Here is a 26,108-nt window from a genome sequence, read left to right as displayed (position 1 = left end):
TTTTAATTTAGACTAAAAATGAAACAGAACCTCACTTCCGTTTCCCTCATAAGTATTTTCATGTTTAAGAAATGACTGAAAAGTATTTAAAAATGATTACTGAGCTTTAATGACTATTGTTGCTCTTTCCTTCAACAACACTTGTTTGTTAAAATCATTCCTCTCTGCAAAAAGACGCACAGGCAGCATAACTAACATATAATGTGAATAATTTGTTTGTTGAAATGATTAGTTGTTAATCCGAATTTGTAGTTTTAAAACAGAATAAACTAAATAAAAGTTCAGTGACTGATGTTAGTTTATCTCCTCCGGTAAAGTAAAATTGAATCTACTGAGAGATTCTTTAAGATTTTTCACCAGATTTAAGTAACTTAACTTAATTCTATAGTTGCATTTCTAAATAAAATATCATTGATTCAAGTGGATAAAAAGGTGATCAGATGATTTTTCATTCATCTAATTTACAGATATCTGCAAATCATGTTTCCTTTCTGTTATTATCAAGCAGTTTATATGTATTTAATCATGCATTAAACATTTTAATTTAAATGTTTGTCATTCTTTAAATAAGGACAATCAAACTGCCACTAAATTACTAGAAATTAATTGATAGCAAAACATCAAAAATTATGAGGATCAACTGTAAAAATGTCCCAGTACTCACAGATATCCACCTTGAAAAGAGACTAAAACAATTTCACATGATTATTTCAAACACAGGGTTTCCGGTTTAAATACCACATTTGGACTATTTTTATGAAATTCAAACATACTACACAACTGTAACATTTTAAAATCAAATTATTAATTAATTAAGTCATTGGCAAATTTGTGAGATAATAATAGAAGTAAATGAATTTTACTGAAAAATGCTGAAAGCAGGCCTCCGTTATGAATATTAATTCATTTAAGTATTAATACAAATCTGTGAGTGATTTTTTTTTGCTTATTTTATACAAATTCCCGTAACATAAACAACACATCTAATGCTACAAAATCATAGTATGCATTTATGTTAAAATAGGTAATCATATGTGAAGAAATTATAGAATTATGTTTTAGATGATTTCTTTAACACTTTTTCCTGTTTGCTTTCATATTGTGAAAGTTTTAAGAAATTATTTTTGTATTTACAAGAAAAAGACAACAGCAGATCAAATGTGTTTAATCAGCTTTGATCTACAGAGACTGTGAAAAAACATGCAGTTTTTTTTTAAGTGCTCCTTGTTGAAAGTAGAAACAGACAAAAGAGAGAAGGAAAAACAGAGGGGGAAAATTTGGTTTTTGTAAAATGTTTCTTCTTGTTGAAATGAGCCTGAGGGGAAAGTGCCACAGAGCACCACTCCCTGACTTTAAACTGCTGCCTGCCTGCCTGCCTGCCTGCCTGCCTGTGTGAGGTGTCATGGGGGCTGAGAAAAGCCTTTTAAACATGGGAGTTATTGTTCCCTCTGTTTTTTTCCAACCTCCCATCCTCCGAAAATGTACCTCCTTTCTTCCTCTGCCCTTTAACCTCTCCCAACCCCCATCTCTCCATCTCACATCTCCCTCTCCACATTTCCCCTCTCTGCTCTCATCGGCCGGAGACCAAACAACCGTGATGGATCGTCATTGATAATTTCCCACCAAAAGGAGAAGAAAAAAAAAAGGTTAATGGAGAACTTTTTTTTTTTTTTTTGGAGGGTGGAGGTTTGTGCTTCATCTTTTTCATGAAGGGGTAGTAGTGGTGGTAGTAGACCCCACCTCGAGCACCCTGTCTCTTCCAAAGAGGGCTCCCCTCCTCTCCTCTCCTCTCCTCCTCCCCCCCTCTGCCTCCCTCTTGAAACAGACTCTATGGACTGCATGCATGACATTCCAGCTGTGTGGGTGGCACAGCCTTTACAGCGTCTCCAACAGTACACAGGGCTCCTAAAGCACAACAGCAGAGGAACCTCCACCCATGGATCCATCTTCACGTACACGTCTCCTCCTGCTCAGGAGCTCAGCTGTGCTCTCCATTATCAATGAAGAAATTTAATGAGAAAGAGCCAGAGGTTCGTAGAGCTGTAGATGTGTATAAAATAATAAGGCGCTAGATCATTTATAGGACTGTTTTATCATTGTGACACTTCAGGACTTTTCAAAATTCAGTGAGAACAGAAGTAGAAGAGAGAACAGAGGTAGAACTTTTATGCAAATGAACGTAGAAAAGTAAAAGTTCTGCATTCACAGTTTTACTTCACTGAAAGTATATAGGCATTAGCATCAGCATAAAAAAAGTAAAAGTACTCATTATGCAGAATGGCCCATTTGAGAAAATATTAAATTAATGAATTCTAATTATATCATCATTTTAATCTTACAGATGACAAAGGTGGGGCTTATGTTCTAGTTTTATCTTTATCCATAAGAATAACTCATAATTAATTTGTTGGTTGCATTTTGTATTATTATCTAGATCTGCAAAGTAGCTAAAGGTATAAAATAAATGTAGTGGAGTCAAAAAGAACAGTATTTCATATATAAAGTGGCAATACTCAAGTAAAGTACAAGTACCTCAGATTTTCTACCTAAGTACAGTACTTGAGTATACAGTATCTAGTTTGTCACCATTGTATGACATTTTAAGTTTTTGTGTAGCCCAGATAACATGTAAAACATGAAATACTTCCTAATTTGCTGTGATTTACATATTTGTCTCCGTTACCAAATATGCACGCTCAGTTTACAGCAAAGAAAAGGGTAACCACTTTAATACTTTTCTACATATTGGTTTTTAATGATGTCTGAAGAAAAGAAAAAATATTTTAAGGAGAAAATAAGTGGTTTCATTTACAGTTCTTCTTATCAGAAAAAGAAAAGTAAAGTCAATTTTAACAAAAAACAAAGGTTAAATTAAAGGTAGAATATGCAGGATTTGTCAGTTGCTGTTTGAAATGGTTTAGTCTCATTCCCAGGATGTCAAACATACAGACACCTGAACGCAGCAAAATAACCAGAAAATCAGAAATACAAACAGAAGACAGACTTTCTGCAGATACAGACATCACAACACACTTCTAGTGGGTCAAGAGCTGATGATTATTTAAAGGAGTTTATACATTGTTTTCTTTTTAAGAAAAATACTGTATAGTATACCTCTAAAATCAAGTTATGAAAACAGTTTTTTAACTTTTAGTTTTTTTTTAATCATGTGTTTCCTGCAGTGATTAATTGATCAGTTGTGAACAAAATAATCACCTACATTTTTAATCAACAAATTGTTTTGGGTACTTTTTTTTTTTTTTTTTAAGAAAAATGTCCATAAACTGAATATTTGTAGGTTGTAGACAAAACAAGACATTTGAGGATGCCACCTTGGGCTTTGAGAAACAGTGATCAACATTTTCCACCATTTTCTAACCTTTAATTGACTGAACAACTAATCAATTAATCGAGGAAATGATTGACAGACCAATCTCTAATCAATATAGTATGTGGATTACAACATAACTTTGCCTGGTGTCTCTCTCTAATCTTCAAACTGCAAAAAAGCATAATAAACTTGTTATTTGACACTTGTTCAAGTGTGTCCTGTTCATATTTAAGTCTAAATTATTTAATGAAGTTTCTAAACTCCCATAAATAACCATTTGACTTCACATGTAGAAGAGATAATTTCATTGATATGATTCATCCATCAGCAGAGCTGTAGGGGCGGAAGAACCAAACAAACTCCACTTCCTCACTTCTACTCCACAATATCCTCCATTAAATCAATTAGTCATGATCCCAGAGGATTATTACACAAGTTTTATTGGAGCTCTCTGAAGCTGCCGGTGGGAGACATCGATCCTTAACCGCCGCCGATAAACAAACCTCATCCATAACTCACAGACGGCCGATAAGTGTACATCAAGCTTGTTTTTCCACTTCCACCGGGCGAGTGCAGAGTCCAAAGGATGAAAAAACTCAGCCCCATTAACTGAACTTCAGAGGAATTCCTCACTTTACATACGGAATGCACTTTAGGTCAAAGGGCAAAGGGCCAGAGGGGAATCCACCCGCGCCCAGGCAGGCAGGCAGGCCTTATTTAAACAAGCCAGGAATGCCTGGTTGGAAGAGAGGAGAAGAAGAAGAAGAAGAAGAAGAGGAAGAAGAAGGAAGCTCTCTGCCATTAACAAGAGCAGGGGCCATCGTCAATAAATACCAGCACTTTTTAAATTACCTGTACTGGCTGACTTCATGTGCTACTGACTCTAAAATTTATTATGAGCTTTCTCGTGGTTATATAGTTAGACTGGGAATACATGTCTGCTGCTGCTGCTGTGATAACAAAGTCACTGGATGTGTTTAATGTGTCGACCCCTTGATCGTACACTTTTACTCTTTTCTCAGCAGGTTTAAAGTTGGAAAAGTCCCTCTGATTTTACTGTGTGACAGAATCATATACAGTAAATTCTGTGATGTGTCAGCTTCGTTTGTTTTCTTTAATAAAATTGAAATATTTGCATTACTTCATGCCAACAAATGTGTGGGTTTCATTTGGACAAGTTTCATTTCTTTATTTGCGTAACGGAAAACACCGCATTCAGACACCAGGTGACAAACTATGATGGAATATAATGTAGTAAAGCTCTCAGACAAGGAGTTGACAAAATAAAACTCCTTATGTTTTAACTGGGCCATAACACAAACAATTTGGTACATTTAACAGCTTTAGGATTTCCAGTAGAATTTAAAATAAATTTGAACAATGTTTGGCTGCACAGCTTGAGTTTTAAATGGCAGACCCAGCAGTAAGATTTAAAGGGTTAAAGTAGGTGTGGCCAAACTCTTTTGATTTTGTGACATATGTTAGAGATGTCGTAATTTGAATCTGTTTAACTAATAAAAATCTGTATCTGTTTTTAAATAGAAGACCAGAAGTGGATATTGTTTATAGCTGAAGTATTTATTTTTATCTTTAACTAAACTAACTTCTATGAACTGAACCCCACCATCCTCTTGGAGAGACTTTGAGCAATAAGAAACTTTTTTTTTAAAGAAAAAAATAGAATCTAAGGATTCTGTTTTGCATCAGAAATAGGACTATTTACAGTATAAATATAAAAAATATCCATCAGTTGAAATGAATAATCTTAAACTGCAATGATGTTGTGTTCATATTTCTTCGTGTGTTAACCAGAATAATATTTTAATAATACTGTAATATTTAAGTTAAATACATCTGTAAAAATGTACTTAGACAGAAGTAAAAAGTAAAACTCTTAACATTACCGTGTTACATTTTGGATTTTTTTTTTCAGAAACGAGCAACTTCGGGTAGAATAAATATCTGTTTCCTGTGCATTATTTGTGCTATCCCAAATAATATATGACAATACAGATGCATCCTGACCATACATATAAAAATATAAGGAGTCACGGACCAAACGATGGTAGATGTGTAGTTTACACCACAAGAAAATAAGAGTTTCTAGACCAGAAAACTCAATGTGCCATAGAAAATACATTTTCTATCACAATAACTACACACTAAACGGTTATTTGTGTGCTCACATATTACAAAATGTATTTCTATATCTGTCGTTCTTAAATATTATTTAAATTAATTCAATAAACTCTAATACAGTAAGTGTCCACTTAAAATGTTATGTGAAAATCCATGAATGAATGGAGTGAAGACAGGCAGACACTTCAGCAGCAAACTTAAAGCTGCATTCCTTGGTTTATTTTTAAAAATTCACCTCGGGCTATAGAACACATAGGATTAATGCTCTTATTGTTTATATACTGTGCAGTTTCAATGACCTAGTAAAAGAGAAATATTATCTAAATTTGAATGATGCTGCTGACTTGCAAATCAAAAGAAAAAGAACAGCGAGTTCCTGATGCTCAAAAGTAACTCCACATAAACACACAAGCTCAACATCTGTATTTTCATATCTGATCAACTTAAAATATGTTAAATATAAATAAACACACAAATGCATCACACATGACTTGAACACCTTTTTTCTCTATATCAAGAGTGCCCATCGTTTTTTTCCTTCAGCAACTCAAAACAACACTATGATCTTTCAGATTCTGACCGCTTGATTGTTACGTTCTTTTCTTACTGTTCTATTTTCTAATGCAAAAACAAAAGAAAAAACATTTAGAAAGAGTAGACAAAGTGACAAAAGCAAATCTCAAACTTGGTTCATTTACTTTTTTAATTCACTCAAGTCTTGCAATACTTTTCCCCATAAGGTTTCACACTGAGTTAATGAGCTCTTCTTAATGCCTGCTGTCTTTCCCATATACAAACAGTGGCACATTTCTGTTTTTCAGTGCAGTGGTGTAGGACACCTTCCTTTCTAATGTTTAAGAATCGGTTTCTTTAATTCAACTGAATAAAAATAGAGTAAATCCAGCTCCAACGCTGATTTCTGCTGCAGGTCGTGGCCGATCAAGGCGGCCCTATCACCTGCCCGACTGTAATTTCAGGATCAATAGGAGAGGACCCTTGAACCCTGCATTCCAAGCGTGGGCCAACCTCTCCATTTTTATGACCATCTCGCCAAAATTTCTTACAAATGACATGTTACAATCCCCATGGCCGTGGTGGAATTCTGTCCACTTCAGGGCTTCAAAGCTGCTCAGGACTCGTTGGCCGCTCTGGCCAATAGGTGAAGAGGGGTGGACCCTGGCTGCCTTGACCTCACCGACCTTCCCCAACCCTCCCCCCCCTCATCCACCGTCCACCCACAGACCCACCACCCAGTGTCCTGCTCCTCATCCCCCCACCACCGTCCACTTCACCCATCCATCCATCCAGAGAGGCAGCCAGTCAGTCAGTAGGTCAGGCTGTCCGTCCGTCTCACAGCTTGAAAGATTTTTTTTTGAGCTGTAAAAAGCTCAAAGTATTGAAATTTAGAGTCAAAACATCCCTTGAGAATAAAACCACAGATTGTACCTCAGCTGTATATATATATATATATAATATAATATTAACACAAGCTTTATTCACCAAAGTTTATTTAACTTAACATTTCTAGGATTTATATTTGGAACACTTCTCATAAACTTGTAAACACCAGTTCTTCTAACCTGAAGTCTTTTGACTTTAAATAATGAGTTGAGTGGATGTACCGTACAGAGTTCAGTCAACTCATTAAATTAAGTTTCTAATGAAGCGTGATCAGCATATTAGAAGACCTCCCTGTATAGACTGAGAGTTAAAACTCTCCTGAAGCCATTCTTCTTATTGTTTGAAGAAAACATATATGATAAAAAACTCACTGTGTCTCACTCTGCTTTTTTCATGAATGAAAACAAAGCTAAACATTGAATTCAGTCTCCACTCCCTCACATGTCAAATTTAACGTTACTGGAAGTAGTTTCATATTCTGTTTTTGTGTGAAACGAAGAACTGAGGAAAAGTAAAAGGAAATCAAATTTGTTGCCAATGTTTGTCAGTGTGACTGAAAAGTTGGTATCCTCAGATTTTTGATCATGTTTTCTCAAGTACAATTGGATTAATATCAATTTGATTTGACTTTAAAAACATCATAAAGGAATAATCTTTTCTCATTAACTTAACCTCAGTAGACAAGTTTTATTCATTCATGTTAATTAAACTAAAACTGACTGAACATGTTTTCTCCAGTACAACTGAGCTAATATCATGTTTGTTTGACTAGTAAAGTTTATTTATTTTGGATTATTACAAAATTACCTCAATTTGTCTTTTCAAATTCACTCAACTTATTTTTAGGCAACTCAGACACTTTTTTTTAAAGTCAAAAGAAATGCCTTATTTTAAAAAAAATCATGCAGGAATTTCATGGAATCAATTAATCATTTATCATAAAAATAAATATACAATATATATAAGTTTTATTTGTCAAAGATAATTAAACTTATTTTCATTTAATGTCTTATTCTTGTTTACTAACTTATAAAAATTATTTTTTTTCTTCTAACTTTAAGTCTTTTGACTTCAAACGATGAGCTGAATTAATTACAGTTCAATCGATTCATAAAGATAAGTTTCTGATTTTTCAAATGGAGAAAATGTAAAAGATAATAAAATTTCTTAATAATGTTCATCAGTGTGACTGAGAGTTGTTGGTTCAACTTAATATATTAAGCTACTGAACATGTTGTCTCAAGTACAAATTAATTGAAATCAAACTTATTTGACTAGAAAATTTGAATCATTACAAAATATCCTCAACTTTTCTTTCCAAATTCAGTAAACTTAAATTTTTAAGGCAGCCTGGATCATAACTTTTTAAAGTTAAAACAATTTTTTACACAAACAAACAAACAAAAACAGAATCCATGATATTTTTTTCATTAAACTGGCTGTTCATGGGAGGTTGAATCGATGTACTCGATGAGTTGAATCACATGTTCCAGAGAAAGTGTCATTCTTCCTGCTGCTCTTCATTCTTGACTCGAGCGTTTATCCCACATTTGTGATTTTATTCCACTGACTGTTCACTGACCTGTTATCACTGAGCAGCTGAAGTGAATCAGACAGACAAAAGGCTTCATATCCACCACAGAAACACGTACAGCACACGCTCAGAGAGAAGAACTCAGCGTTTCTGCTGCAGCCTCTGTACAAACTCTTGACTCAGCGTCTTTGGTCTGTCATTGAGGCAGCCATTTTCCCATGAAGGCTCACGAGATCTCTACCCGGTGCCCCGCAGGAACCAATTACCTGACTTTGATGAGAGCAGGCCTTTCATTTCAGTTAACTGACCGATCAAGGAATGATTTCTCTCTTGTATTGTTTGGATTCATGTCTCACTGTGAAAATATGAACTTTGTACTGCTGTGGTTCGTCTGCATGTTGGTGACATTTGGCTGTAAAGACACTGCAGTGCTGCTTAAACATTCAAAATATTCTGAAAAATGAGCTTATTATACTGGCTGCGATCTCCATACATGAGGTGAAAATTTGGTGTGTTTGAGCACATAAACTATATCGGGCGTTTCATAATGCTGACTTCTCTGAAAGTGTTTGCAGATATTTGTACTGTGTCGCCATCTGCTGGACAAAGTTGAATTTGCACACACTTAGACACGCTGACAGCTGGTGGCAACACACAGGAACAACAAAGGCAGGATGAGACTGTTTGGTGTCTATAAATGACTAAAAATATATAGACACTGACATTTGACATCACTGGATAATTCTCATTTTAATATTTATTGAAAACACTCTTTCAGTTATAAGGAATACTAGATATTTGTCAGTAGTAGAATTTGCATTCTGTTCTTTATGGGCATTAAAGTTGGCCTTTTTATTAAGTACAATAGAAATATGTATCATTTTCATTGTATTTAATGTACAAGTTAGCAGGTTTTGGGAGTAATGGACTACATCTAATGGCATTATATAATCAGGATGCAAAAAAGTAATTGTATTCCATTAAAGTTATAAAAAAAAGATGTAATCAGATTATTGTCTCACAGCACCTCTGGGGTCTCAGTGAAACCAGCTAATCTTACTGTCAATTCACTGTCGTGGCCTCTACTGAAAAAATGTTTCACTGGGTGGAAACTGTAAAGTTATTTTGTCTTTAAATAATGAATTAAAAAAGAAGAGGTACAGCATCACAGTGCAGTGACACCTCTGCCTTCAGCTGTGAAAATACTGTCATCATCCAAGTCTGGATATTTAATTTAAAGAAACATTTAATGTTACAGGTAGGACTGATCACTAATGTTAACTACACAGAAACCCATTTATGTGTGTTGGTAAAAACACAAACCCCACAATAAGTTCATGTCAGTTTACTAGAGGTTTCAAGGTGAAGTGTGAATATCTTTAACAAAGAACATTTAAATTTGCACAATAACCACTGTTGTTCTTGATGTGTATTTGTGCGTAACAAAGAAGGGAATATCTGCATAAACAATTAATGAAAATAGCAACAAACAAAAAACTTATTAGGTTAAACAATTTGAACATATTTAGTATTGATATAATCCAGAAGAAATGGAAAGTAATCAGGTTATATTACCTTAATATTATGATACTTGGATTATGTTACTCACTACATTTTTAACATATAATTAATAACTGTAATAACTGAATACATTTTAAAGTAACCCACCTAAGACTGCAGTTGACTTTGTTTATATTTTTTTTTCTATTTTTTTTTTTTAGTTTACCAGTTTGTAATCACATGACCTCTTGGATGGGAAAAAGAGCCTAAGAACTATTATATTTACCAGTTTGAAAAAAAAAAAATATCCAGTGTCCATTCTCAAGCGAGGTTATAACTGAGCTTTATGGAGCCACATAAGATGCAGATGTCCTCTGGTTTTTACTGAGTCTTAACATCTTCAGTCACATCAGAGGTTCTGTGGACAGTGTGGGTCATTGTTATTCTGTGTACAAAAACAGTCCTTCACATAGGCAGTACTTCTTACAGTGTAGTTGCAGCTTCAGGGACAGGGATCTCTTTTTGTTCTTTCTTGTGTATAATACATACAGTACCTCTAGTTGCACAACATGCAAGGCTCCAGCCACAAACTCCCACAGCCGGCTGGCAGGTTTCAACCTTCTTGCTGTGAGGTGACTGTGATAACCACTGAATCCAGAGGGTTGGTGAGTTTTTGTCGACAGTGAATTCTCCTTTTCCAAGGAAGGTGTCCTCATCAGTTTATTCTAATAACCACAGTATATCATGGATATGAATATCATCAACTTTATCTCTACTTTAGCTCTGGTTTTACAGATGGTGTTGGAAATCATACTCACCATTCTACAGTTTCACCTGACAAGTTGAGGAAAGAACCAGTAAATCATGTAGAAAATAATCTCATTACAAGTCAAATTAAAAATCTTACTAAATGCTACTGTCACTTCTGCGCAGTGGCAAGGTTAGTGGATGGTAGAAAGAAAATAGTTCACATATGAAATGAAACTGCTCGCAACAAGGTCTGTAGATTATCTTACATATCACCACCATCTAGATGGACAGAAAGCACTAAAGGTAAGAGGAAACATGTATATGTATGTAATATGGAACAATTGTGTCCCTGTAGCTTTAAGGTATCAGAAGTAAAAGTATCTGTTCTGTAGAAAATCTGATATGCAGACCATGTCATATATGATTAGATGCTACAATAGATTTATCCATACTGATTCAATAATGGGTAAAAGTTTGTTACTCCTGTAGCTTTAATTACTTTATTTACTGTTTAATAGTTGAGTGGATCCCAACCTGGGGATCGGACCCATTGGACGATTAATCTGAGAAAACAGTTTATAATACTCATTTGTTGGACTTTTGTTTGTCTTTCTTTTTTCTTCTTCAGGCTTCAAACAATTATTTAAATAAAACCATCTAAGACTGTGGTTACCTATTTTTAAATGGAAGACAAACCAAAATTTGGAAATGTCTGCCTGTTTTATCTACTTATTTACAGAATTACAAATAACATAATATTTTAAGTAGGCGGTGATAAAGCATGTACTGTCATAAGAGTTTAAAAGTACTGAATTAATTTAAATAAGATTTAAGCAGATACAAAGATATGTTTTAATATGTAGGCACATCAAACTCAAACTGATGTAATGTCAAACATTGAACTAAAAGTACTCTTGCACTAAGTCATTATTATGATATAAAATTAATTTTCTATGGAAAATGGGGGTTTTCAGGTCTAGAAACGCATATTTCTTGCAATGTACCTGGTTAAAAACTACACATTTGCCATTGTTTAGCCTGTGACTCCCTTTATTTTCTAATTATGTCCCACAGTCAGGACAGTTCGGGCAGGTTTAGGTGCCTGAGCTAGACATCTTTCTTAGAGGTCACAAGCCAGAAAGGTTGGGAATCTGGTTTAGTCTTTACAAATAATTGTATTTTATAAAATAAACAAAAATAAATCAAATAAATCTTTAATAAATAGGCGACCAAAAGAAGACGGCATGGCGGTGTTACAGTTAGAGTCATGTTTATTTACAGCAGAATCCTGAACGAGGAGGGAAAGACGGGGAGAGGGCAGAGGGAGGGGGTTAAAAGGAGACAAAGTGTTTTTAGATCAAGCGCTTCAGGATTCATGTTTCACTACACAGTTCTTAATTTATTTATTCACCATTTTTCTATACAGAATCCATTCAGCTGTAATATCAATGCACCAACAGAGCTGGAGTCCTCTGCTGGAGGGGAGAAGAGGTGGAAAGAAAAAAAAAAAAAACTAAAGCACTAAAGAAAAAAAAAAAACATAAAAAAAAACAAAAGGGGGTAAAAAGAAAACAATTTCCTATAAAAAAGAAACTTTTCTGTTGTTATCACCATGATCGTCATCAATTATTTATGTATGTATATATACACACATATATATTTGTATATATATGTATATAAATCTATATATTTTCTTGCCATGTCCATGAGGAGGTGAAAGGGGGTTTGTGGTTCCATGTTGTCCAAGTTTAGACAGCCGGACGTCCCAACCTGACGGCGTTCAGGTCATTAATATCAGTCAAGAGGAGGTCGGCGCTGACCAATCGCAGTCTTTCTGACCTGCAGTCTTTGTCCAACCCACTGACGCTGCTCTGTGTAGGCGAGCTCAGCTCATTTTAGGTCCAGTGCCTCGGTATCGGCCAGCAGAGACTCAAAAAAACTGCAGTTAGCCCTGTTGATGCAGTCTGAGAAATGATACACTGTACACTTAACATGCACGGCCAGATAGCAATAAAAAAGTAAAAAAACAAAACAAAAAAGCCAGCAAACTGCATCCGTACATCTCTCTCTCACTCTCTCACTCACACATTTTCCAGTATACATTAGATATTAACTGACGAGCACCAAGGACAAAAAGAAAAAGAGACTGTAAGACTGTCGGGGACCAAATGGCGACAGCACAAACATCCTATGGGTTAGATTTAATTTCTGATTTCCATTTTCCGATAGCTGAAGGGCATAACTGATTTTGTTCCCTCCCTATAGGTCCAAACAGACGTTTAATTGTTATTTGATCACACACACACACACACACACACACACACACTCAACCGTCCACCCTTTATCAGTAACTAACCACAGTACGTCCTCATATCCCACTCACCCTCATCATCTCCAGGACTTTCACAATAGTCAGGTCTTCATCGACTGAGGTGAAACACTGACATTTACAAAGTTCAGATGAGATGTGCCGTTGTGCTGCTCTGCTGACTTTGTCAAAATGTATTAAAAAAAACTGATCTGTTTTCATCATGCTCAGACTTTTATAGACCCGTGAAGGCTGGAATAAGATGCTTTTTAGTGTTTCCATGGCCATAAATAGGTGTAAATTTAGGATGTGCACAAGAAATTCAGTACAAAAACCCAGCATGATGTATGACGATGAGAAGTAACATAAGCATACCTTATAATTAATTCAACATTCATTTATTTGAAAAAGAAAAAACACTGTTTACATTTCCACCTGTTCGCATAGACTGATAAAAAGAAAACCGACCCCTGACGGGTTTTTCTGTAATTTTTTTTTTTTTTTTTTACAAGTTAGACACAAACAGTTTGATCTGACACGCCCAGCTTAATGGAAACCTGACTATTGTCACTGTTTTTGTTTTTTTATTTTTTTAACATGTTCATGACTTCAAATTAAAACCAATAAAACAACCGTTCATCCGTCCAATGCGCTCTCACACGCACACTCGCACACAAACACACACACTTTAACACTAGAGCAGGAAACTAACTTTTTCAACCAGCCACCGATGCAGATGTTTTGTCCACCCCCCCCCAACTGCCCCCCTCCCCCCAAAAAAATCCATCAGCTACGTTTCTATTACACAAGCCCACAAACTTTAGAAAACAACCTCTAAATGATGGACGCTCACCAGTTTAATCGACTCAACTGGCAGCCAAAATTTGACCAGAACTCGGCTGTTGGCTGGCGTCAGTTTCCCACCCTATTCAACATGCTCCCAAACACAAATACAAACTCAAAGATACCGCAAATACACATATATACAAATAGAAGCGGCCCCTCAAATGCTGGGGGCGGCTTAACAATTTATAATGCATCATTTCTGTATATGCCAAGAATAAAACTTTTTCTAAATAAAATACATAGTTATCTGTGAGGGTGGGGAATGGGGACAGCAGATGACCAGAGGAGGAGGAGGGTGGGGCTCGCAGGGAGTGTCAGAGGAGCGCCGTTGTGGTGAGATGATGGGACAGATGAAGAAGGCAGGGTGGGAGGAGACAGATGGAGGGGGAAGACTCTTCTCTTTTACTGTGTCGCTGCTCCCGAGTACTGTCCTGTGCCACTGCAACACTCCGCCTCTTCTCAGTTCTGTTTTAAATCGTTCCATAATAATAATATTAATAATAATAACGACCACGACAATGCTAAAAAAATATATATAAACCCCAGCCATGTCTCACAACCCTAAAGTCCACAAAAAGGGGGGAGGCCTGGCCCTCGAGTTCATCTGAGTCGGTGACAAACAGAGATGCAGAGAAAATTAAAGGAGGAAAATGCAGAGAGAAGAGGCCTGACAAATGGAGCGGGCCGCGGGAGGGAAGTGATAAATGAGACCAAGTATAGAAGAGGGGAAAAAGGAAAAAAGGGAGGGGAGGAGGGGAACAAAAACAGCAGAGGCAGGATGTGCTGTAATGAAGAGGAAACAAACAGAAAAAGAGGAAGTGGAGATGAAACAGGAGGATGTAGGGACCATAGATGAGTCGTGGTGGGGGCGTTGTGATCCACACACTGGTGTCCTTCTGAGGGTTTTTCACAGAAGATTGGCGGAAAGCATGAACAAGTGATGACAACATGGCCTCACTGTGAGTGCGCCCTCTCTCCTTCCCTCTAATTAAGGTAAAGGATCCGCAGTCCTCCCCACGCTGGTCGTGTATCCCAGGGTGCATCATACCTCCAGGAAGCGCGAGCTGCTGGTCTTGGCGTGGAAGGGCTCGGACCACATGCGCCGCAAATCCCCCTGTGGAGTGCAGACACAAGTCATGAGGCTTGAATCAAATTTTTCCTGATACATCTTCTTTTGTTCCACTTTTTATTGAAGTAAAAATAATCTCTGTACTGTTTACACTCATGTGCACACATTCTTAAATTCCACTTACCCACTCTGTGTTTTCAGCTTTCTAAAATACCCTGAATAATTATTCATCAGACAAAAGGTCAATGGTGACTAGTGACTTTACGGTCTAATCTAAAAATAAAAGAAAAAAGGCCAAGTTGTGACGTTAGGAAAGTAATCAAATACAAGTATGAGCCACTTTTCTGTGGCAGTTAGCAGAGTCATACTGTTAAAACCCTTTGAACTGTGCCATAAAAGTGGTCTGTCAGTGCCTACATTGGTATTTTTGCTTATTGTGATGTCATGTCTTGGCATGTCTTCAAATGCTTTCCTAAAAACTGTACAACCTAATCTAAAAAGTTATGCAAGTCAACAAAACACAATAACTCAAAATTATCACCAGAGTGGAAAGGTGTTTTGGAAATTTCCCAAAAGCCCTATTGGTACTTATGCTTGTTGGGAGGTAATTTCCTAGATTATTTTAAAATGCTTCATATCCCTAAAACATGTAGAACCTAATCTCAAAATTACTGAATCAATCCTATTTTTCTCATTTTCTCTCGGACAAGAATTATCGACCTGTCTCTGCCAGTGCTCGAAATTAAGGATGTCCTGTTGTCCTGGGAACAATAAAAATAGCACCTGGGACACAAAGACACGGACAATTCTGGGACAGTAAAGAGACTCACTACAGATGAAATTATTACGTCCATGCATCATGGACTATCATTTTAGTTGTTAGGTGTTCAAATTAAAAAAATGCGAGGTGGTACTGGCACGAGCTCTACACTACGTCACACAAACGTTTTACACACCGTCATGTCTTGACAATAAAGTTAAGTGTTATTACTATGATCAACCAATGACTGAAAGACTAATGAAAACAGACTGCGGCCAAACAACTAAGGTGATTTTATTGATTGGGTTTTCTATTCAGATATTAGTGCATGGCAGGCCAGACTGAGTCAGCAAAGTGGTCTGAGTTACTGAAACAAACTTCCTAAACTATATTATTATGTAGAATGAGCAAAAAAGAACTTCAATTAGGGACAATAGTAGTGAAGTCTTGGACAGTTGAAAGTGGAATTTAGGACAGATGAGGCACACTGAGGAAAAAAGTGAATTTCGAGTCCTGGCCTCTCTGTCTTCTACTGGTGCCACTTCACTATACCGCCATATGTTGTCACCATGTTTTGTACAGCATCCAAGGTAAGCTAAGACAAAGGAAGGTGATGACAGACAGAAGCCTCAGCTTTCCACCACGCTAAAATGTTTTTTAACAGATCAAATGCAAAAGACAAAGGCTTTAGCATTCTGCTGCAAAAAGAATTAACGCTCGTGCAAACAATGATCTCCCATGGTCAGTAGGGGCTACCCACAGGAGGTGAGTTTTTAACCTTGTTTAAAATTTCACAATTATTTTATTACATGAATCTTCACAAGATTAGAACAAAATCATAATATGAATGAAGGGTAAAACACAGTGAAAATGTTTGTAATATTTATCCCTCTTTCCTTTTTGGCAAAGTGAAGTTGTCCTTAGCATTTCTGTCTTACAAGAGTTAAATCTTTCCTGAGAATTACAGAATTCAAGCAAACTGCTGAATTCTGCAAAAACTGCCAGAGCTGAACTTTTATGTCTTGTGAATAAGTGGCTGTCTCATCCTGTCAGTGTACCTTCAGGTAGGCCATAGTGAGCAGAGGCAGCAGGGTGAAGGGCACCAGGTAGAGCAGAGCGGGCTGAGCAGCACGATGGATCCTGGAGGCCACGGTGGCAGTCAGCAGACCTGAAGACAAAATCACATCATCATCAGTCGTAATAAATAAAAAAGTATGCTCAAACACCTTGAAAAATAAATTAAAATAATGGCCAGACAACTAAAACTTTTGCCTCCAAACAACAATAAAACCCTCAACCTTTTACATCAATCTGTCCATCGACTGCTTGCTTACCCACAAAGTATCCGATGAGAGTGCAGTGAAAATAGGAGACGCGCTGCATGCGTCCGGACATGTTACCAGGCCCCGGGACTTCCCCAGTCGCTTGCTTCTTGTAGTTGTCATAACGCAGGACGAAGCATAACAGCAGCCCCGGCATCACAATGTCTCCTATTCCCAGCATCGAGAAGTGACTTCCTGTGGAACTGCAGGGAAAGAAGAAGAAATACATTTGTGATGGCTGAATACAGAACCAGAAACATGGTCAAATTACTTGTTTCTGTATGTAAATGTAAGTCCTGACCAGATGCCAAATCCAAACAAAATGTTTACAGCTATGCCAATGGTCCTATAGGGCTGCAGCGCTCATTACAACAGAAGATTTCATGGTATGATAGAAGAAAAGTTGAAGAACAACTTTGTTATTCTTATAATTGCTAATGGGGTCTGAGGGTGGCACCAGAAAAAAAAGAATGCTATTCCCTAAATCCAAAAGGCTCTCAACAGTGAGCTTCTTAGAATCAGCTACACAGTGTATGACCTGGTTTAAATTTATCGGTTTACACGTTACTGTTCTGTTCAGGAAGCAGATGAATGTTTTTTTTCCTGCAGTAACAGCAGAGGGCACTAATACACACAGGGCATTGTACCTAAACATGCTATGAAAGATGTAAATTTTTATGACTCTCTGATTGGGATTTCACAGTGCCGCAAGTGTTCACTTCAACAAGAGGAAATCCCACAGCATGCGCTCTTTTTACACCTGGGAAATGGCTGCACCCCTCTGTGACCTGTAGTGGTTTCAGACACGCTCTAAAGCCTCCAGTCTGTAGCTCATCAATGCGCTATCAGCAACCTTTTTTGATTGATTTTGTTACGTGTGAGATGTACCCTGTTTGACAGTGTTCAGAATTTCCCATCATAACTAATAAAAACATTCAGTCAGTGACAGAAAATATTTGGTTAACACGACCCTTCATCAAAAGTGCTGTTTAGACAGTTGAATAACTTTGGAAACCCCCTCCTCCTACATCTTTCCTAATTCGGAATCGGGGGAACTATTTCTGTTACTCTGCAACAATCACATCCCTTCAGACTGTCATTGGCCAGCTGTGTTGAACTGAGGAAAGTAAGGTCTGATCTTAGGCTGCAGAATTAATTGAAATACTATCGAAATCACAATACGGCCAAAGGTAATATCTGAATAACAGAACCTGCATTTTTCTGATAAGGGAAAACTGCATAATAATGAAGTACTGTAGTGCTGCACAAATGCTCTGGCCTACAAATTTCATTCCTCTCATGTAAGAAAACATATTTGTTTGGTACAGACACCAACATCGTCATGCTTTTAATAGTTCATTTTTTATAGTGAAACTGAAAATTGTGATGCAAAAATGATCATTCCCAATAATCCTATATCACAATTTCAATCAAAATAATCACAATATTTGACAACAGCAGCAATTAAATGCATCACAATGACGTGGCTAAAACACAACTCGCTGACATGTAATATGTGGACTGAGAAGGTATGGAAAATTTACCATATGGAACAGATAATGTACTCCTTGAGACTCCAAAAAGAAATATTTTTTAAAAGATGGAGCCCTGCCACTGCCATACTAACATACTGAAGTGGTTTAAATCCACCTACACATTCTGCAGTATATATGCCTGACTCACCTCTTGATGCATATATATACTCATGCCACTACATACGCACACACACACTCACACTCACACACACACACACCCTTCCCTGACCCTTACCCTTTATTTACTTATTTGGTACCTTTTAATTTGTTAGTATTTTTGATCATCTTTTTTTTCCAATTTATTCCTTTATTTCAAAAATACCACTTTAAGTTGCGGTGTGTTTGTTTAATTTAAATTTATTGCTGTCTGCCTGTAAGCTACGTAGATGCAGCTGTAAAACAGAAAAAAGGCATGAAAATTCTGAAAATGATTGTATAAGTTGCTGGAACTGAAATAAAAACTAAGTAAAAAAAAATCACAATATGATTTATTTACCACAGCATGCAGCCCCAGTTTGAACTTCATCCTCGAGCTCTATTTTTTTCATTTCTTACGTACTTTGTCACTTTTAATGTGAGGAAGCAGGTGCAGCACTGGGGAACACTTCCAGGGGAGACAGTCTGAAAATATGAGCAGTGCTCCTCCTGTTTTAACAATATCGTGTCTCTCTGCCTCTCTCCATTTCACCTTCCAGTGTCAGAGCAACTACAAACGTTTAATTTCAGACATGGTCAGACAACACGTCCAACAAACTAGTTTTGAGCCTTACAGGAATTTAGAGGGAACAAATGGTTTGATTTTACCTTTTTGTGACACGAGAGGTAAAGTCAGGGGATCACCAAAGTCTTTCTTAGCTGACCGCACATATTTAAATAAAACTTTTTTGACATGTGAAGTGGGATCCGTGGACCAAAGAGTATACAGGCCAAGCAACACTACTACCTCAAGAGCCACAGCAACAGCATAGCTAACAACTAAATTCCAGACACAAAGATGACGTTTGTACAAACGCAGCAGAAGCTACTCTCCTCCTTGCGGTTCCATCAGTCTTACCTGGGAAAGACCAGTTTGCCAGGTAAGGAGAGACGCGGGACGTCGCGACCCATCCCAGGCCCCAAGTGGAGCTTCCTGGACAGAACATCTATGGGATTTTCAGCAGGTTGGGTGGCAACTTTGACCATCACATTGCTATTGAAGATGTAGGCTGAGAAGAACACCTGGAGGAAAGAAGGAGGAATTGAGTCAGCTGACAAATCCCACTTTACCGGAGTTAAGTGACATCTTGTTATTATTGATTTTAACTGACCAATTGTAAAAAATTATTCAATTTACAATCACATGAAGACAAGAAAGAAAAACCTCATTTTCGAGAAGCAGTAGCCAGTTTGGTATTTGAATAGCACACTAATTTGTTCATAAAAATTATCATCCTTTTATTTCCTGTTGATGGTTTCAGGTCTACATTTTAATTCACCAAATGTTCTGCTGCTGCAATTTGCTACTATATCACATGTATGCCTGATTTATAACCAACTAGACCCACTGCTTCAAATAGCTTCTCAAAGCAGGTACAGGTAGGGATTAATTTATCCAATCCATCTACTGTAAACATTAATGGTCAGTGTCAATGGGGAAATAACAGTGAAGGCAGAGGTATGCTGGCAGGTTGCTAGGCACCCAGTATGCTAAAGATGAGAGCAACTGCAAAAAAAAATGTGCTCACTGATAGAACATCACCAGAAGCAGTGTGTTGTACAGTGTCAGATATGACTGGTTCTGTCTGATTCTGCTTTGTAATTGTCTGCAGAACAAAGTTTCTGCGGTTTTTAATATTAAATGCGACACTTCTTTGTAAAACTGTCAGGTTTCCGTTGTGAAACATTTCTCGTAGGTGTTTTTAAATGACAGTGTTACTCATCTGTGATATTGTCTAAGATGTAATAATGGGTGCAACTATTTGAATATACTAATTATGTGAATTAAACAGATAATACATTGTAAGCTGCAGCCAGGTGCTCACTGATCCCCCTGAGCTCTGCAACTTTCAGATCTAAACTGATTATGTTTGTGGTTTAATTTAATTATGAAAAATACACAGTTCATCTCTAAGAAAATCATGGCTTCCCACCGCTCATTAACCCATTGACACACACCCTCTTATTAAAATCATCATTCATGACATAATACCCTCCCATGACTTTGGTGACAATAAAGTGGTCCTTGCTTTTGTGTTCTGTGCTCAGTGCAGGCGCTGATCCACTGTCAGGACAATGCTAGATATGTCTAATGACTCGCACTTAAATCTACTGGAGACTGAGAGACAAAAATGTTTTTAATTTCTCAGAGGAAATAATGACGTTCGTCTTAGATTTGGCTCAGCGAGACACCTGCTGTCCTTTCTACCAATTTATCTGATTTATTTCTCGTTGTGGAGGTTGAATTTTTTAGGTTGCTTGAAGCATTAAAGCTGCAATGATTAGTCTAATAACTGACTGAAAGAAAATTAGTTGACAACTATTTTCATAATCTATTAATTGTTTCAGTCATTCTTCAAGCAAAAATGTCAAACATTAAATGTGAGAATTTTCTGCTGATAAAATTTATAATACTAAATCAAGACTCTGTGGGTTGTGGACCGTTGGTGGACAAAAGAAGAAATCTGAAGAAGTCACTTTTGGCACTTGTAAATTGTGACGAGCATTTTTGACATTTTGTAGAGTCAGCAATTAATTGTGAGATAATAAGCAGATCACACAATAATGAAAATAAGCCATACTCAGCATCAATCCTAACTACCCACTTCCTTCCAAAAACACTGCTGCAAAATCTAAAATGCAAGTAGGTATTTGCACATTTATGTTGAGACAACAAATACAGGGACTTTTCACAAACTGAATCATTTCTATTTTGTATAAAGTCTGATTCAAGGGTAATATTTGTGGACATGCATTCAATAAGTGCATATACAGTCTGTTTTCTGTATCCCATGGCAGTGACTGTAATGGAGGTGAAGGTTTTGGATAGGAGTGCATCTTACCCAGAACACGTCATAAATGAGCAGTCCTGACAGCAGCAGGCAAGACACCTTCAGACTGGGAAGCCGCACAAAGGCTATCATGGCGACACACAAGCCCATCGCTAAAGCTGTGAGGAGAAGAGAAACGCAGAATACTTCAAAACACAGTTTCAGCAAATTTTACATTAAATAGCAACACGGGGACTGATTTTGGTAAGTTTATTTAAAAAACATTAATTACTGTGCACATGGGGCAAATTAATTAGTCAGACTATCATGATCAACTTTCTCTGGTTGTGTCCTAATTCACTTTTGAGTGCATGAGCTATGACCTGATAACACAAGATGGTGTTGAAAGCTCATGAGTTGCAAATTTGTGTCAATAAAACTAAACATTTATTGTAATGTCAGCATTTCACGTTAGAACTATTGTGTGTAGTGTTGCATATATTCTAACCAGGTGTAATGGGGATAAGAACCCAGAGAAATGTAACATTAATCCACTGGTTTCTTCCATGGAAGTTTTTTTCTTGGATTAAACCATTTTATCTGTGCTTTTAGTGAGTTAATTTTTGATGATGAAGTGTTACCATTTGTCACAGGGCTGCGTTGTTCACATTTTTGAAGAAGACATCCAGCCAGTAATACGTTTCAAATTACTGAAGTCAACTGGGTCAAATAAAAGATGTGCACACACCCACACACTCTCCTCTGCTTTGTCAGTGTTTCACTAAAATACCTATTTTGATCAAGACCAGTCTGCTTAAATGTTTTACAGAGCAGTTGACTACGAAACACATTTCCTGTGTTAACAAGCAGGACACTGCAGTAAGAGTCTGGAAATAGTGTTGCTAAAACATCAAATTTCATGACTCATGTAAAGTTCCTTCTTCTCCAGGAGATGATGAAAACTGAATTTTGTCCAGAGTCTCGCCTTTATTGAAGATTAGGATGCCTTAATTTGTTTTTGATAATCCTTAACATCAAAGGTAGGAGCTATGGTAACAGAACTTCTTCCCACACACCTCAGCTCATTGTCTAATAAATGGCTCTTTCAAAAACTATTTTCTCTGAATCCTGGGACAAAAAAAAGACCTTCCTGATGTGTACTGAATTCTGTGAATGGAAAATCTACTGCAGACGCCAGAGTAATGACAGAGAGACACACCGTCCATGAGAAGCCAGTGTCCAGTCAGCACCCAGATGAGCACCAACATAACAGAGAGGGAGAAGGACAGGAGCTCAGCCAGAGTGAAACGCCCACAGCAGCCAAAGGAAATCCTGAAACGAGAGAAATAAGAGACACTTTGTCTAAATCACACAATCACACACTATTCTCAGGCTGATATGTTTCATCACTTAGTGCTATCTGCATTGTTAATGTACCAAGAACCACTAGGGTGAGAGAGCATTGATCTGTATGGGTGAAGAAACAGTAAGAGCCCAGGATCTGCTTGAAATTCATAGTAATGATTCATCCATGTGTTTGAATAGTTCTAATCTTTTGTCAATGTAACTAAACAGCTTAAGTGCAGGAGCTTTTCTTCTCCTGGGGTTTTATTTGGTCCAGAAGGAGGGTGGTAATGCATCTGAAACTGTTTGGTAACCAGAGTGGCATCAAACATCATTCACAACACCAGAGGTGGGTAGTTATGAGTTACATGTATTCAAGTCACTTTTTTGAGACATTGTACTTGTCAGAGTAGTTTAAATGCAGCACACTTTGGATGCATTCACAACACAACTTTTATTTGTTTATTTATTAATGATATACTTTATGCATTCATGATCCATTGGGGACAGGTGGTCCCAGGTTTGCTGGCGCTCTGTTATCCTACCACAGCCAGGCCTCCACATGAAAGCAGCATAATGTCTGAAGCCACAGGTGAAGTAATGTTAACATTATGATTTTCAAATAGCACCAGCTAGCAGCTAATATTCATAGATGATTTAAGAGCACGCAGTGCAGCAGGCTCTGGATGTGAATGCTGGTCTGAAGTCAGTACATCAGAGAACCGTACTGACAGTGAGCTGACAGAGAACAGTCTGTTGTCTGCTGTGTTAATGTTAAGAAGTTTGATGGTATATACACACAGTATATCGTGCTTCAAAACTAGGCTTCTACTCCTTCTGCTTTCTAGCTAACGTAAACATTCAAGCTAACCGTGTGCTAACTAGTTATGCTCACGGCCTGATGAAGAGAGACAGAAAAGTAGAGACCAAATGTACAAGGGAAAAAAAGACTCTCTGGGTCTGCACTGATTAATTGACCCATTGTCAACTATTAAATTAATCGCCAACTATTATGATGATCAACTCAGCATTCTGAATCATTTTTTTTAGAAAAGAAAATATCAGAATTCTCTGACATCAGCTTCTTAAATGAGAACATGTTCTCGTTTCTTTACTCCTCTATGGAAGTTAACTGACTTTGGATTGTGGACAAGACAAGATGGGAGTATTTTACCTCGGGCTTTGGGAAACAGAAACGTTTCACCATTTTCTGACAACATATAGACCAAACAACTAATTGATAAATCAGAAAATGATCAACAGATTGATTGATAATAAAAATAATCGTTAGTTGCAGCCCTAAACTTTTTTTTCCTAGTGGACATGACGGATATGTTTCAAACACAGCTGGTCTTTTCAGGTCAAACTGAATGAGTGAACACACCTGCATTTAATAAGCAATTAATAATGAAAAGCCACAGGATTATTTCATAATTAGCCTAAATGAATCATCTGATATGAGACCTTTTGACAAAGATAAGAGACTGATTTATCCACTTCTATTTGCTGTGTCAATGTTTTTTCTTTTTCTTTTTTATTTCAAGTTACTCTCTACTCAATTATTAGTAATTTTTTCAGTAAGTATTTTTGTACTCAAGTAGTTATTATGATGGCTACTTTTACTACTACGTGGGCCCCTGTTTTTGCAAAGTAGCTGTACTTTTACTTGAATACTTGTGTTTTGGCTACTCTACCCACCCCTGTGCAAGACTGACTGCAACCAGATTTGTGGTCTGGCCAACAGAGACTCATACAGGTGGTGAAGTGTAAATCAAAGTGTCTTAAATCTTAACAAGTCGGACCTGAAATGACAGGAGGCCTCAGGTGTAGAAGTGAATATGCAAAATGCACCTTATGCAGTCTTTATTTCTAAATAAAACCAACCTAAACACTGAGCAGGAAAGTGTTTTGGGTTGGGGGTTGGGTTATTACTGACTCTGTAAAGCAGACAAAGCTTCACTGAAACCAGAGAGGAGGCTCTGAATCTGTAACTAGAGAGGAGGTGTTCATATTGGTTATTGAGTAGGTGGGTTGTGTTGTTGGAGATCCTTTGTGCTTTACTATTGCCTGAGATGTCCAGACTCCTGAGCCCAGAGGCTATTATAATGCAGTATGTGGAAAAAATACATGTTAAAGGGCTGGTTCGCCCATATAACAAAAGACGTTTCCTACTTACTCCCAGTGGTACTAATCCTTGCAGACAGTTTCAGTCTTAATTGAGGAGAAGCTGATTTACAGATACAATGATCATGGAGCTTTAGAAATGTGTGTAATAGCCATTCACAACAACAGACATGATTAAAGAATCCCTGTTTCCTTACTTGTTCTGTGGTGAGCAGGGCCTGGTCAGATACTGGCACATTGGCAACAATAGGAATGCAAATGCAATTGTTGCAAGAACTGTGGAGAAGAAAAAAGCACAGCAGTGAGACCAAAGGCCTAATATACCTCGACTGCTTGTTCTGGTCGTTTTCAGTCAGTTTAACGGGACAGTTAATGGTCTTCACAGTTTCAATAATCAATGCAGGTAAGAGGCCTTCTCTGGTGAGTAACTACTGAACAGAAACGTGAAAACCTTGTTACAGTAAATCTCCAGCTGTGGATTTTTGGTGCTATGTTCAAGAGGGTCAATTTACCTGCTGTGCAGATGGTGAAGACCACCTGTACTGAGTCAAAGAAGAAGAACATGACTAGCAGAGACACAGATGCTCCTATGGGCAGGAACAGGGCCTGTGTGGAGTCTATAGTCTGAATACCTGCGAAACAACACAAACATCAACGTGAGGAGGATTTAAAAACAAAAAACGATGAAGAGTAGTGGAAAATACTTTGCCTGTATATTTTACTCATATAACACTCACTGTTGTTTGTGTTGCTGTTATTGAAAGCCCCCGTTGTTGTGGGGTTACCGTCTTTATCCTTCTCCTGGTTCTCACAATCCATGTTTAATGACCTGCAGGAAGGAGTGACAGACAGACAGACAGACAGACAGACAGACAGACAGACAGAAAGAAAGAAAGAAAGAGTGTTAGACTCAGGCATCAATAACTTACACAAAATGTATAAACTGCTGATATAAGGCAAAGGGCTATGGAGGAAAACAGCCTTAATCTACAGTGAATGAGTTAGAAAATATGACTCCTCCTGAGAAATGATGGCTCTCAGACACAAAAATATCAATGTTCAAGAAAAAAAACATCCTCCTTTATTTCACTTTGTTGACTCAGTGTGAAACATTTGGATGAAATTGATGGCTAAACTTTGAAGAGAGTAGGAAGTCAAGCTGAACTCTGATACACAACA

The 26,108-nt window shown here is 37.3% G+C and overlaps 1 protein-coding gene across 1 annotated transcript in view; it reads right to left on the bottom strand.

Moving 5' to 3' along the window:
- Positions 1-13,339: 13,339 nt before the first annotated feature.
- sppl3 (signal peptide peptidase 3) overlaps positions 13,340-26,108 on the bottom strand; it is a 36,566-nt gene continuing 23,797 nt past the window's right edge. Inside the window, exons 3-11 of the mRNA XM_084745961.1 lie at positions 25,667-25,758; positions 25,442-25,561; positions 25,127-25,205; positions 22,681-22,793; positions 21,534-21,640; positions 19,550-19,713; positions 16,973-17,163; positions 16,697-16,806; positions 13,340-14,923 (exon numbers count right to left, since the gene is read on the bottom strand). Of these exons, the coding sequence (XP_084602087.1) occupies positions 14,852-14,923; positions 16,697-16,806; positions 16,973-17,163; positions 19,550-19,713; positions 21,534-21,640; positions 22,681-22,793; positions 25,127-25,205; positions 25,442-25,561; positions 25,667-25,758 (1,048 nt within the window). The 3' untranslated portion in view covers positions 13,340-14,851. The remainder of the gene's footprint in view (positions 14,924-16,696; positions 16,807-16,972; positions 17,164-19,549; positions 19,714-21,533; positions 21,641-22,680; positions 22,794-25,126; positions 25,206-25,441; positions 25,562-25,666; positions 25,759-26,108) is intronic.

The sequence above is a fragment of the Lutjanus erythropterus genome, chromosome 20 (assembly GCF_056507025.1).
Source record: "Lutjanus erythropterus isolate fLutEry1 chromosome 20, fLutEry1.hap2, whole genome shotgun sequence".
Lineage (NCBI taxonomy): Eukaryota > Metazoa > Chordata > Actinopteri > Lutjaniformes > Lutjanidae > Lutjanus > Lutjanus erythropterus.
This window is presented reverse-complemented; position numbering and strand designations above follow the sequence as displayed.